Source organism: Labrus bergylta, chromosome 15 (genome assembly GCF_963930695.1).
Source record: "Labrus bergylta chromosome 15, fLabBer1.1, whole genome shotgun sequence".
NCBI lineage: Eukaryota > Metazoa > Chordata > Actinopteri > Labriformes > Labridae > Labrus > Labrus bergylta.
In genome coordinates this window covers 22,391,225-22,405,328 of record NC_089209.1, presented here as the reverse complement: position 1 = coordinate 22,405,328, position 14,104 = coordinate 22,391,225, and the positions used below count along the sequence as shown (strand labels likewise).

The window sequence follows — 14,104 nt, the reverse complement described above, 5'->3', positions numbered from 1 at the left end:
ACAAACTGTCTAATCTTTTGTGATTAAAAATAATTTAAAAGAATAATAATAATAAGTTTATTTAATCACACAAGGACTGTCGTTTCTGACTGTTTGATTTCTCTCAGGCGTTGTAAACAGTCGATCTCAGGGGGTTCAAATAAAGGAAATTGTATGATTGAGGCAATGCACCTGGAGATCATATTTACACTCTCTGGTTCAAACTGGCTCTTAATGAATAACCAATGCAGCCAAAATGTATTCAAAAAAGGTTTTATTCTATATTATTATTGACAACACACCAAAAGACTAACAACAACCAAAGACAATATTCAGTTGGTCAATACTTCAAAACTCTGCTTTCAGTCTCAATGTATAATATTACCAGATTTCTCCATTAAGATGATATCCTTTTATTTTGAAATAGTTTCCACATAATAGTAACAATCTGAGGACATTTCACTGTAATAAATCTATTTTACTTTTTGTGTACAGATAAATACATAGAATAAAGCTCAAATATTATGCTAAATACACTTTACAACGTTTTTCTAACACTAATATGTGTCCCTAGTCTGTCCCCCCAATTATAAGAGTCCATCCTCTCTGTGATTTGCCTGCACCACTTTTCAGAAAATGATTGCGATTTCCCTTCATGACATCACAAAGGGCAGTAACCCCTCCCCCAGGTGGGTGACACTCCCACAGCTAGAAGTTTGTTCTGCCCTCTGAGTCTGCCTTTTCAGTCTGCCTTCATTAGGGAATGGTGTGAGAAAGCCTGAGCCGACCAAGCCCTTCAGAGAAGGGGCGTGGTCAAACAAAGCTCATTTACATTTAAAGGTACAGACACAGAAACAGTCTGTTCTAAGCAGGGCTGAAATAGAGGGGTTTATAGTAATGATCAAATACAGGATCAGAGTGGATTTAGAACAAGAAACTTCACAGACATGTTGTTAGAAGCTCTGAGACTTACTTAAACTTGTTGATAAAGGAGAATAATATATGACTTCTAAACTGTTGGCAGTCGGTCAGAATGATGCTGAAAAGCAGTAAAAGCATCATCTCTTATTCCAGAGATGTTCTGCATTATGGATTCTGCATTACCATAAGTCACAAAAGAAAGATGTTTCTGTTCTTTTATAATTCTGTTTTAATTACTCAGTTTCTGCTGAAGTTTCTTTTTTGCTGTTTTTCTAAGATTAGTTTTTGGGGCTTTTTGTGCCCTTATTGTACAGATAGTGGATAGAGCTGGAAATCAGGGAGAGAGAGAGTGAGGGAAATTACATGCGGTAAAGGAGCCAAAGGCCAGACCTGAATCCGGGCCGCCCACCTGGAGGACTACAGCCTCTGCAAATTGGCCGCAAACACCAACCACTAGGCCACTGGCACCCCTGTTTTCTTACATGTTAAAGTACACGTTTGCATGTTGACTAAGTGTGTTGATCAGATTTGCAAAAAGCCAACCTAACACATTTTCAAGAATGCAGAGTCAACAGATTAGTGTGTGAAATATGCCAGCTTGCTGGAAAGATGTAGAGCTGCTGCATCAATGTGAGATATCTTAAAGATGATAGGAAAACATGTTTACATTCCCCCCAGATTTAAATGCAAGTACTTGCTGCTTTGCAACAGAAAGAAAAGAGAAAACAAGTTAAAAACAGATGTTTTCTGAAGTGGACTTGAGTGAAACAGCAAACCTCCCCTTGCTTTAGTGGTTCTGTTCTGAGCTCAGACCGCTCTGATGAATCACAACTTTCAATTTAAAATGTTAGTGATGATGTTGTACCGGATCATGAACATCTTCAGTCAATATTAGTGATTTAACTTTTACAGTGGTTACTATTCAACAACATAAAGTGGTGTTAGTTTTTGACTGAGAACTTAAGGTTGTGGTTACTGAGGCGCTCGATGAGGCTGGTTTTAAAGAAGGCAGCTCCTGGGCTGTACACGCCTCCCCTGTTAAAAACAACACAGAGAAAAAGAGAGCTCTTAAAAGCATGACAGTAAAGGCAGATTTAGAGAAGTAAAAAAAGACTAAATGTATGATAGAGAGGGACAAAGTAAAAAGAGCACAAGAAAAACACCAAAGACTGAACCAACCTTCTGGGGAGAGAGTGCAGCTCATTCAGCAGAGTTACAGCAGCTTGTACCATAGCAGAGGCTGTTATTAGATATCCATCTGTAAACCAAAACACACATGAAACAAGCATTTGAACAGCTGAATAAATGAATAACATTTCAAGGTACATCAAGTGGTGTAGTGCAGGGTACACCCAGGTAAACCATTTTTCAGTCACTTCTTAATACCCTGAGCTACACATGATGGTAGCAGTTTTACCTGCTCCTGTGACCTGAGTGCAGATCTTGGTGTTGGGTCGACCCTGTGTGGGATCTGAGCCCTCTGAGTAGCCTTCCCCATAAAATGTCATGCTGATACAGGTGTCTTCTATCTGAGAGAGAGGAGAATGAAGGATGAAGAGAAACGACAAATCAATAAAAAAAATATATTTCACAGCATATTAATTACACACTGTACTGTACAATCAAACTAAAAATACAAGCCGATGTAGGCTCTAAGCTCCACCGTCGCACCAAAGCTGTCACGTCTGTTAGCTCTAACAATGAGAGAAAAGGGCAAATCCAGGGTGACGTATAGAGGGATGGCATGACGTCTGTGGCACCACACACACGCACCCTTTCTACCACCACTAATGATTTGTAAGAAACTTCATTTGACATCATATAAAACATATAAATATTAGTTTGATTCTCTAGGGACTCAAAAAAAAAGATGTGCAAAGTTATGATTTTAAGTACTTAAAACTGCATGCATGTGCACGCATGCAAATTTTTCCTTGGACATTTTTATTGAAAGAGCAAATTATTTATTTACATCTGAAAGTACAACTATTAGCCTGTTTAAATCAGCCAGAATAGTTGATTTGTACTTAAGTCCCGCCTCTGATACGGCCAATAGCCAATCACAGATTTGGATTTTGGGGTGGTACCTGGGGTGGCCAATGAGATTTCAATGCCCATGCCACCTCAGGCCACCCATCTGAACACGCCCCTGGTAGTATCATGTAATGATGGTATATGTGTTTACAATAACTTTGTGAAAAAGGAGTATAGAGTGTTTTAACAAAAGCTGAAATCAGACACCTTTGTACATACGTTCTTTTTTTAATACTAAGAATACATTTTAGTGAAACAATTACAGAATTTTCTTTTTTCATTAAAGCCTTAGGTTCTTAGGTTTTGCTTTAAAACAATTAGCAGTCACACTGTCACAGTTTGACCACAAAAAATATATACTAAAGAGAACAGACGATTCTTTTATTTAAAAACCAAACCCCTTAAAAATAAAATTACTAAGAAAATAAGGATTCAGTACCTTTTATTAGACAAACTAAATCACTTTTAACAATAACTATATTTCCTTACACTTGTTTTCAGATCTAAAGGATTTATCATAGTCTTTTCACACTTTAGATTTTAAGTCACCTCATGATTGTTATAACCTGTATATCACGAGATAACTGAAAATGAAGGGTGTGAACTGACTATGAGCAGCAGTCCGTCTGTAATGGCTGCAGCGTCATTTAGGCTGCAAAGTGACTATAGAAATGTGTTTACAAACTCAAACAGTGTTTGTTTTACCTGCTTCATGGTTGGACCAGACTTGGAGAATAAGCCGCAGGAGAACAATGATGGAAACTTAAGGAAGATAAAAAAGAATAAATGAATCCATTCAACCTGGAATTGTCTCACAAGTCTAACAACAGTGCAAACGTCACGTTTAATCTTAAAATGTAAAAAATATGCTGCTGCTGACTCAACTTTCTCTCCAGAACTCTTTTTCTTGAAATACACTATGTGATAAATAAAGCACTGAAACAGTATAATCTTTGTTGATTTGTAACACTTCTCAGTTCATCAGCATCATGTAATATCACAGTTGTTGCTACACTCTTCTGCTGCATTTAACATGAGTAGCTTTGGGTAAGCCTTCCAGCTGCACAAACACATCTTACTGTGAAATGTATGCAGATTTAAACGGCTCTGGAAAGTCATCTAAAAGCCTCGGCTGCATTTAAATCAACTCTGCTTCCAAGGGACTCAGATGAACTACTCTGGCCAGCAAGTAACAAGTTAAAGGTCAACAAAAAGAGGGTTGGTTGATAAGAGAAGGAAGTTATACCGTGGTGAGGAGTTTCCTGCCCAGGCTGAATTTAACCAGAAACCAGAAAAGCACGCCGCCACAGAGGAGCTTCACGACAGAGAAGAGGCCACCAATCCCCACGTAGGGACTGTACTGGACCTGCGGGTAGAAAGTAAGAAAGGCACACTGTGTGAGATAAAAAAGGAAAATTAAAAGTGACAGAGAAGGAAAGAAGGGGATGCAGATAACAGGTGCAACGGAGGGGGGGATGAGAGATGAAGGAGGAGAGGGAGGAGGGAGGGACATGAAAGAAGGAATAAGAGATGAAAGTGATATGAGCAAAGGGAGGGATAAGGAGAATTAAGGAAAAGAGACGGGGTTAGGTGGAGGTAGACTGTGGATGTTAAAGATAGAGGAAAAGCACAAGGGCTAGAAGAAATGTATCAGTTAAAGATATAGGAAGAAAGGGAACGGGGGGGGGGTGAGATGAGATGAGATGTCAAAGGGAGTAATGAGCCGCAGGGAAGAAAGTGATGAATCACTACTGATGACTCATCATATTTTCACTTTGCAGGTAGATGGCGGTCTAAACACCGTAATGAGGTGGTTTCATTAAGGCCGTGTCTCTGGCTGGGATCAAAACAGTGGCAGCTGCAGGAAACGCTGACCTAGTTACAGGTACAGCAGGGGAAATAGGTTTTTAAAGCAGGGAGGCAAACAAGCAATCAAAATGAGAAAGAGTGCGACGGCTGTTTGTGCCGTTCACTGCAGCACATCAAACGTTGTTTCTGAGGGACACAGATGACACAGAAGTATTAGGTGGTGCATACTCGGGCAGAGCAAAACGTTTCGAAGCATGCCCTGTTATTTAGTGCCTCGAACAAGGCATGCCAAATGATCGATTTCATGGGAATTTACATCAATTTATTTGGCAGATGGTTTTTTCTCTAAAGCCACAAACAATGAGATACGATCTTAGCCACAGCAAATCATGGAGCCAAGTATAGTTCGGTGATGCCTCAGGGTTAGAAAACAGGCTAAGCTGTTAGAGGAGAAAGGGTGCTTCTATCTTTATGAAAATCAAAGCAGATGTAACTCGCTGACTTCTCTTGTTCAGGCTGAAGAGGGCGCTGACCTTAAGGGACTTAAATAACATAGACTGCTGTTGAGTTTGTGCACATGAAGAAGATACACAACGTGACATTAAGATGTTAAAACTACTGTGTAATGTTAAGTGTAAAATGTTTTAATAATGAGAGATTTAAGTTATATAGCGCCTTCCAGAGACTTCAGGACGCTCTACATGGCGATGGAGAGGCAGAGTTAAGGGAGGTTGTAGGATGTGGAAGGCAGATGGTGTTTAAGAAGTTTTTTTGAATGAGTCCAAAGATGCCTGAGGGGAGGGTGTTCAAGAGGGTGGGAGCTGTGACACTGAAGGCCCCGTCTCCAATTTAGTTGAACATCACCAGAAGAAGAGAGACGTGTCTGCAAACTCATTCACACAGCAATACACATGTAACATTCGCACACATTTCTTACCATAATCCACTGTTCATACATGTTAAGAGCAAATACAGCCGAAGCAGCCATAACCATGGCAACCAAGGGAACAATGTTCAGAGGGAGTTGATGTGTATTGTGCATGCAAGCTCCAGGACATCCCTTAATTTCAAGCTGTTTACTGAAAAACACAGGTGGTGGCCAACAAGTTTCAGCAATGCTCCACTCCTTTTTTTTGTTTTACATTAATAAAGGAGAAAAGCTTTTAAACTGTTATAAGAGAGAGCAAATACATTCAATACAACTTTGGGCCTCGAATAAGAGTTGAACTTTTTCTTAAGAGAAAATTCTACAATAGCAAACACAAGTGTTGATCATATCTTACTGGTGACTGTTGTTCCTCCTCGTACAGGTAATGCTGGCTTCTCCTGACGACAGAGCGGTCAGAACCCATAAATGGGATGGTGTACTGCTCAATCTCCTTGCTGAAAAAGAGAAAACCCCTGGACACACACACACACACACACACACACACACACACACACACACACACACACACACACACACACACACACACACACACACACACACACACACACACACACACACACACACACACACACACACACACACACACACACACACACACACACACACACACACACACGCTTGCAGCATCAATGTATATTCATCTGCTTTACACCCCAGCAAAGACCAGTAAACATGTACAATCTAAATCTCATTCTTAATCAACAAATGTAAGTCTGTGAGCCAGACAGCAAAATCTGCAGCTAGCTTTGTACATTTTTAAATAGTAACTTTAAGTTGTCCTCGCGTTTCACTTATATAATATGTTTTTATCATGACCTTAAGGTTACACCTGTCGTTAAAATCAAGAAATACATTACATTTCAATATGAAAAACATTTTTTGCCCATGATCAAAAGGCCAAAAATAATTTATATAAATCATATCCCACCTTTGGACTGTAAAAATATATTGGAGGAATCCCTGAGTGATGTCACTCATCTGTTACTGCAGGGGGTTTTGTAGTCCCATCAATGGTGGGCACCATGCTGGAAATGCTGTCTCACTTTCAGACAACCTAACAACAGGCTGAGAGCTCGAGCTGAGCAGGTTTAAAGCCTCTTGATAAACTGTTACACTAGCCTGCCGGTCCATCAGTTCAGATGGTCTTATTAGGAATAATGTTTATCCTTCATCATACAGTGTGTGCCGATCGAGACATGAGCTAATCAGACCTATTTTGTGTTTTGTACCAGGCTGTAAACATGTTAATATCTGCTGTAAAAAAAACACACTTTTTGAATGGGGTGTGTATGTGACTTCTGGTGCTTCTGCAGCCAGCCTCTAGTGGACACTCAAAGAACTGCAGGATTTTGCACTTCTGAATCAGTTTAATTTTTCAGCACTGGAGGTTTCTGCTTAGTATTCAAACAACGTGAGCGCTGGGCTTTAATATGACAACTGCTTCAGGACTTCTACATCAGCATCATTTTGCAACACCAGAGGTTGCTGCTTGATCATTTCTTTAACTTTACAATCAACCTATTAAAATTCAGGTCAAGGGTAAAAGACTCATGGGTTTCAGTAATATAGTCCTCCTGTTGTTCACTGAAGAAACACACTGATCCCCTCTCTTCAGGAATTACTCCAATAAAAATGTTATAACTCAAAGTCAAGTGTGTTAGCCAGACAGTAATTGGTCAGTTATGGCCTTACCTCTGTTTGACTTTGGCACCCACCACAGGCAGCGGCCTGTGGCCAAACTTTTTCCTCAGCTGGCTCAAGGATTTGCTGTCTGCAAAACCGTACACGGCAGACTGCCAAGTGGCATCATGGCCTGACGACCCCTGCCAGGATTAAGACAAACTGTTAATTCTGTCACAGTGCAGGAAACCACTATTATAAGATTATATGGTCCATTAGTTTCCCACTGAATGAACACCAATGTTTCTTTTCTTTTGATTTGAAAATTTGAATGAACTTAGACACCAGGGGATGATTTGCTTGCAGAGAAGAAGCCAAAAGGTTGAAACATATTTCATACCAACAGAAATTTGGAAATCGCTCCATTCTGCTCTCTGTTTGTTTTGTTTGTTTAATTTATATGTTTTTCTCCTATACCTGTAGTAAAAGTTACGTCCTTTACCGGGCCTTTAAAGTAACAGCTCAAGTTTACAAATGAGAGGAAAGATAGAGTCCCACAATGCAGTGCAGAAGCTGTAGTTGTCCAAGCTACCTCAGGCCCACTGGTGATTTGCAGGAAGCTCTCCACAGCTGTCAGTGTTCCTGAAATCAGAGAACATTTGAGACATCAAAGAATTCAAAATCTAAAAATTTAACAGATTTTGTCAATCCAGACTGATCCGTATTTAATCTACCAAAAAGCAAACATTCTTTGAAGTGTCAGTGTATTATGATTAATTGTGTGTTTATCATTACATGAACCTATTTATCATGAAATGTTTATAATTTTTACAATAAATAATAGAAAAAAAGAGAGTTTTGTATGCCAGATCCATTGCGTAGTTATTAAAGAAAAAAGAAAACTACCACAGCCCTGTGTTTTTCTGAACTGTGAAGTCTATTGTTTGATGTGTTGAGGGTTCAGACAACATAAGAATAATTAACTTCATACATTTTTAAGTAAACCAGTTTCAGAGTTTAGGCTGACTATATCTAACCCAAATGTTGTGTTTGCTTTCTACCTTTAAACTGCCTCTGTGTATACAGGATCCCCAGGTCTGCTGGTATGGAGTCAAAGCCACAGCTGCCAATGACATAAACTCCTTTGTCCAAAGCCTTGGTGTGGTACTCTAGCTGCATACGCTCGAGGAACTGGAGAGGAAAGAAATCATGAAACAGCACAAAAAGCATATTGCACACACTATGAGGCACAGTGACAAGGCTTCATCTTCTCGATGCTTCTCAGTGCAATTCAGAAATACAATACAATCAAAAATAAATCCACACCTTCAGAAAGGGGAAATTTATTTTGTTTTTCCTACCTGTGGCTCCCCACAGATATCAATGTAGTGAGCTCCATTTGCTATGCAAGCTTTGACCACTGGTTCACCGTAAAATCTGTACTGAAAAGACAAAGATGCCACAAAGAGGATCGTTCAACACAGGATTACACTGTTTATTTTAGAGTGTTTCAGTCTGCTTAAAACATTTGTCAGGGAATATTTAAAAAAATTAAAGATTCTGGGGTTTGAGATTAAACACAATCCAGTATTAATTATCATCGGAGTATCAGAAGGGCTGAAAGTTTGCAATGTCGCTCAACAATGCCTTCTATCTTATGGACATCACACTACAAAGAAACTCATTCTCCTATTTTGGAAGAAGAAAGAAGAGCCTTTTACTCTACTGTGCAGATGTGATAGAAACACTTCATTCAGAACAAAATTGAGATATTTGAGATGATTTGGCACCCTTTGAGCTCCTTTATGGCAGAGCTAAAATCATCAATTAAACTTTGCACATGAAATGTCAGATGGCACACCTTGGCAGGGTTGAGGGGTAATATTTACAGTGCTTGGTTGAGGGTGGGGGAGGGGATTAGTTTGTTCTTGTTCTTTTGTTCACATTGTACTTTGAAGAAGAGACATTTTCACCTGCTGTCAAGGAATAAGTAATCCACTTCACAAACACTGAAAGCTGTTGAAAATTGATTGGTTTTTAATGAAAAGTGTAAAATGTTCATGTAGATGCTAACAAAAAACCTTCATCAGGATATTTGTCTTTGCTTCATTCACCCCCTGAAAAAGTCCAGATAGCATACTTACAGGTCCCACACAGTTAAGAATCACCAGGCCTTGTTGGCACATGAGTGCGAGGGACTCCTCAATAGACACATCAGCAACAATGATTTCAATGTCTGTCCTCAGCTCAGGCATGGCTGACAAAAGAGAGACAAAGAGAAGTTTATTCAAACAACACACATAACCCCAGCACCTTATTTAAGTTCAGGAAAAAAAGCATATTGTACAATATATAGGCCAATAATTTGCATGAGGAGAATCAATTAGTTTGAAAGATGTTACATGCAACATTGCTTTTATTTACACAACAAACTACATCTCTGGTACGACTAGAGAAGAGAATGTAAACACATTTAAATTCCTAGCATCAGAGGGCTTGCATTAGTTATGTAAATAGGCCATATAAGTCTAAAAGTATTATTATATTTAAGGGTTTTGTTTTTATGTCTTGTCCTGTGGACGTCCTTTGACACTTATATTGTGTTTTTTTGCTCTGGGTACTTGGGCAAATTCCCCTAGGGACAATAAAGGTTTCATTCATTCATAATAACTTAACAGATAATATAGAGGAGAATAAAATATAACTTTAATATCTTTAATTTCTGTGGGCCTGTATAAGCTGAGTGTGAGTGCTAATGTTCTTAGTGTCCTTGCAAACTTCCAACCAGCCTTTAAGTAACAGTGGCTATAGCTTCATAAGAAATGTCTGCATGTTGCATTGTAAATGGTTTATGCTTGTTGGTCAAACGTAACATCATTCTACATCAAGCGACTTTAACTTAGGCTGTCTTCAAACCACAAACACATCAAAACAACACCAGCTCAGACTGTTTCTGGTGTCGGTCAAGTGTGTAAAGTATCCTGCGGCATTGACATGTAATCGTTATGAGCCTGTCTAAACACTGGTGTCTGTGTTATGTAGTGAACAGCGTGTCAGAGCTGCAGCACGTACACAGCCTCCCCGCGGCTCGCTTCAACACGTCCTCCAGCCGCTGTCTGCTTCTCCCGGCCACAGCCCATTTAACACGACCACCGCCGGGGGTCTCTGCGGCATATCGGGCCACCTCCTCCACGACAAACTGCCCGCTGAACCCCGAGGCACCAAAAATGATAACATGGTACGGTCTGCTGGAGGTTACAGTCGCCATTGTTTACGTTTCACTTCGAGGTCCCGCCCGGTAACGTGAGTTCCGGGGATCTGTCTGCTGATTGGCTGAGCAACTTAGGCCTACGACCGCAGTACAGCTGTAATAAAACAATGAGTTACACTCTCGTGTGTCATATTTATATCTTATTTATTAGTTAAATTAAAAGGAAATGTTAGGATATATTTTTCCACCATGTAGGTCTACAGTAGATTATAGTGAGATATCAGCAACAAATACAACACCCAGGGCACTCATTACAAGAGGAACCATATGGTCTACAATCAGCCTGAAATTATTGAATGTAAAATAGACCTTTGAGTGATGATATACACATGTATGTCACACAGTTTGCTTGAATGTGCACTGCTGCAGAATGAGGATAAACTCTGAAGCTAAATGGTGGGTTGTTCTGTGATGCTGCATTGCCATCTAGTGGTGTATAATTAAATTCATGATGTGTGCATTAATCACATTTTTTGAAGAGGAACGAAACTCTTTTCACCCTCTAAAACAATGGTTCATAATAGAAGCCATGGGAGAAAGGAAACGAGCACATGTGTAACTTGTGTTTCCCCTTGAAATCCTTGTGAACATAAACACTTTCATATTCATGCAAACATGGGGAGTTCAGGAGGAGATGTAACAATTTGTTGAAATCAGAAAAAACTACTTTAATAAAAAAACAGGAACAAAGACACATTAGTATTAGGGGTTTAGGGTTTAGGGTTTAGGGTATGCTGCGTTCATTTACCTCGGAAGTCGGAACTGGGAATGACGTCACACCCGAGTCGGAAATCAAGATGGACGCGTCCAAGAAATCCTTTATTTTGCTCGCTCTTTCGGAATACAAACAGCTACTGAACAAATATGAGGCCCACCTCAGAAACACCGCAGAGGAAGAAAGGAGGCGCAGAAGGTATGTTTGTTTTTCAGCGTTTTTATTTGTGTGAAAAACGTTTTGACTGCTTTATAATCGGTCATTCAGTAAACAGTGAAGTTCAATAAAGGCTCTTCAGAATAGTTAACCTTAAACACACGTATTTCTTTTACAATATACTGTATAATAATAGTCTGCTTTATGTTATATGTTTCAGGTAAGCACATATACAATACACATGCCTAAGATTTCAGATACGATATGAACTTTGTCTTTTGTTGCAAACTTTTTGTCTTAAAGTCTCTGTAAAGTAATTAAATATGTTGCAAGAATTTTTTTTTAAAACATGTGAAAAGACTGAGAACTTTACTACTACTACTTTTTTTTCTCCCGAGTTTCCGAGTCGTAATTACGACTTCAGGAGGCGTTCCAGTTGACAAGTCCGACTGGGAACTGGGACTCTCCCACTTACGAGATCAACTGGAACGCACCATGATTACATGAATCGAATTTAATTTAAATGTGAGATAATCTTTCCTTAAATACACATTGTCTGTCTTTCTTTTAGGATATCCACCTTGCTACTGTCTACACAACAAGTCATCATGAAGACTGGACCTGAGTGGGAGGTCATGCTGGACATGGATGACCTCACTTTTGCTCTCCATTTCCGAGTCACCAAGCCACAGTTTGACTATCTCCTGATGAAGTTGCAGGAGAATGGCATAACAAAGGAACACAGTAAAGGTCTACCACCAGTCCCTGTGACAAAGAAGGTGTTAATGTTCCTGTGGTACATGGCCAACCAAAACAGCTTTAGGGAGATGTCGGACAAGTTTGATGTCTCACAGTCATCAGCACACAGAGTCATCTTAGAGGTGCTCAATATCATGTGTCCAATGGGACAGCACTTCATCTCCTGGCCAAATAGTTGTGAAAAAGCAACATCCGCTGATGCTTTCCAACACCTCTGTGGCCTCAGTGGTGTCATCGGTGCAATTGATGGGTGCCACATCAGGGTGCAGAGGCCACCCGTAAGAGGAGGAGACTACATGAACAGCAAATCATTTTACTCCATTCTCCTTCAGGGGATTGTAGACGAGAGGGGGCGATTCCTTGACATTTTTGCAGGACCACCAGGCAGGGTTCATGACGCCAGGATGTTAAGGTCCTCCAACTTCTACTCAACATGGCAGGAGAAGATAGGCGAGTACAGCTTGCTGGGAGACAGTGCATACATAGGAGAGGCGTTCCCGTTTCTCATCACTCCAAAACCTGACAATGGGGCTCTAACGGAAGTCGACCAGCAGCAGAACGCCAACATCAGCCGTGGGAGGGTGGTTGTTGAAAATGCTTTCGGCAGGATGAAGTGCAAGTGGAGGCGTCTTCGCGATCTGCAGAACACCCGGATTGATGCTATGGTGATGATAGTAATGGCAGCCTGTTTTCTACACAATATGTGCATTGGTACCTCAGAGATGTGCCTGGAACACCCACAGGGCTGCCCAAGGCAGGACGATGAAAATGTGTAGACCAATATCTTGTTTGTTAAGGGAAAATGCTGCGCTCTGCTCTTTCAGAAGTTGTAACAATACTCACCTCTACCACTGTAAGACAGTGGTAAGACTAAACAGTCACAGAGTGTCAGACCTGTCGCTGTGCAGTAACCCTGGAACAAAACTGTCACTTTGAATGTACATATATTGTTCAATTTAAATTATTGTTACGCACACTTTTAAATGTAAATACTGTAATAACTACCTCATGTTTACATCATATTTTGCACTACTAACCTCTGCACTATTTTCTTATTTAGCCTTGTAGATTCTAGTCATTGCTTGTTTTTTTATTTTTGGGTTTATTGTTGATATTTTTTATACCTTTGTAGAAAGACAGCACAGTTTACCCAAGTAAAATTAGTTTGTTTAAGGTTACCTGACCAATAGACCTTAGACAAATCAGTGGCCACCACCATGTATGAAATTGGGAGCCCCACCTCTTCTTTACAAATGCTGCACCCTTCCAGAGCAAACAAAAAATCTGAACCTGCACCTTCTGTTCATCGAAAACCAAACCCCAATCTGTAACATAATACAATGGTTAATATAAAAAAATTCATTCATAACCTTCATTCTCATTCATGACTCTCAAGCCACGCTCCGTCTTGATATAACATATTTGTGACAATGCTCTTTCAGTAATCTCATTCATATGTCCCTGCCACTTCACAAAACACTGGCCATCACCTTTTCACAAAGTGTAAAGCCTCTTCTTTTCCACATCTTTAAATCAAATATCGACCACTCCCCAATCTCATGCATACACCTCTGCCTCTTTCACAAGCGTCTGGCCCGCCCTTTCAACCAATCACATACCTTTTACCAAGCCCCTCAAGAATTCCCAAGCCTCTTATCACACGCCTTTCATAACACAAACCCTTATTCACACCCCTTAAGAAATCTCATGAAATGTCCTTGCCCCTTTCACAAATCTCTAGCAGTTGCCCTGTGAAGTGTAAGCACAACCTCCTCCAATAACGTGCCAGTCACCTTCTTCAGATCACAAGTCTTTAACCATACCCCTCCATGAATCCTCTGTCCACTGAAAAACAGAGCTCTGGCTCCACCCAGTGACGAAGTGTAAGATC

At 40.1% G+C, this 14,104-nt stretch overlaps 2 protein-coding genes across 2 annotated transcripts; one reads left to right on the top strand and one right to left on the bottom strand.

Annotated features, from left to right (window-relative positions):
* Positions 1-236: 236 nt before the first annotated feature.
* Positions 237-10,619, bottom strand: LOC109982301 (saccharopine dehydrogenase-like oxidoreductase). Its single transcript, XM_020631452.3, has 12 exons — positions 10,385-10,619; positions 9,457-9,569; positions 8,674-8,754; positions 8,374-8,503; positions 7,905-7,954; positions 7,385-7,515; positions 6,027-6,144; positions 4,181-4,300; positions 3,640-3,696; positions 2,318-2,429; positions 2,080-2,158; positions 237-1,935 (listed from the first exon to the last, which is right to left on the bottom strand). The coding sequence occupies exons 1-12, from the start codon at positions 10,578-10,580 to the stop codon at positions 1,842-1,844; spliced, it is 1,281 nt and encodes a 426-aa protein (XP_020487108.1). The 5' UTR covers positions 10,581-10,619; the 3' UTR covers positions 237-1,841.
* Positions 10,620-11,375: 756 nt separating this feature from the next.
* LOC109982323 (uncharacterized) lies at positions 11,376-13,582 on the top strand. Its single transcript, XM_020631481.3, has 2 exons — positions 11,376-11,496; positions 12,026-13,582. The coding sequence occupies exons 1-2, from the start codon at positions 11,381-11,383 to the stop codon at positions 12,987-12,989; spliced, it is 1,080 nt and encodes a 359-aa protein (XP_020487137.2). The 5' UTR covers positions 11,376-11,380; the 3' UTR covers positions 12,990-13,582.
* Positions 13,583-14,104: the final 522 nt, after the last annotated feature.

Excerpts from the sequence above, each read along its gene's own strand:
- LOC109982301 (XM_020631452.3), bottom strand. The coding sequence starts at position 10,580 with ATGGCGACTGTAACCTCCAGCAGACCGTACCATGTTATCATTTTTGGT. Across the intron at positions 7,516-7,904 it reads AAATCACCAGTGGGCCTGAG|GGGTCGTCAGGCCATGATGC; the intron begins GTAGCTTGGACA and ends TAATCCTGGCAG. Across the intron at positions 4,301-6,026 it reads AGGAGGAACAACAGTCACCA|GTCCAGTACAGTCCCTACGT; the intron begins GTAAGATATGAT and ends TTCTACCCGCAG.
- LOC109982323 (XM_020631481.3), top strand. The coding sequence starts at position 11,381 with ATGGACGCGTCCAAGAAATCCTTTATTTTGCTCGCTCTTTCGGAATAC. Across the intron at positions 11,497-12,025 it reads GAAGAAAGGAGGCGCAGAAG|GATATCCACCTTGCTACTGT; the intron begins GTATGTTTGTTT and ends TCTTTCTTTTAG.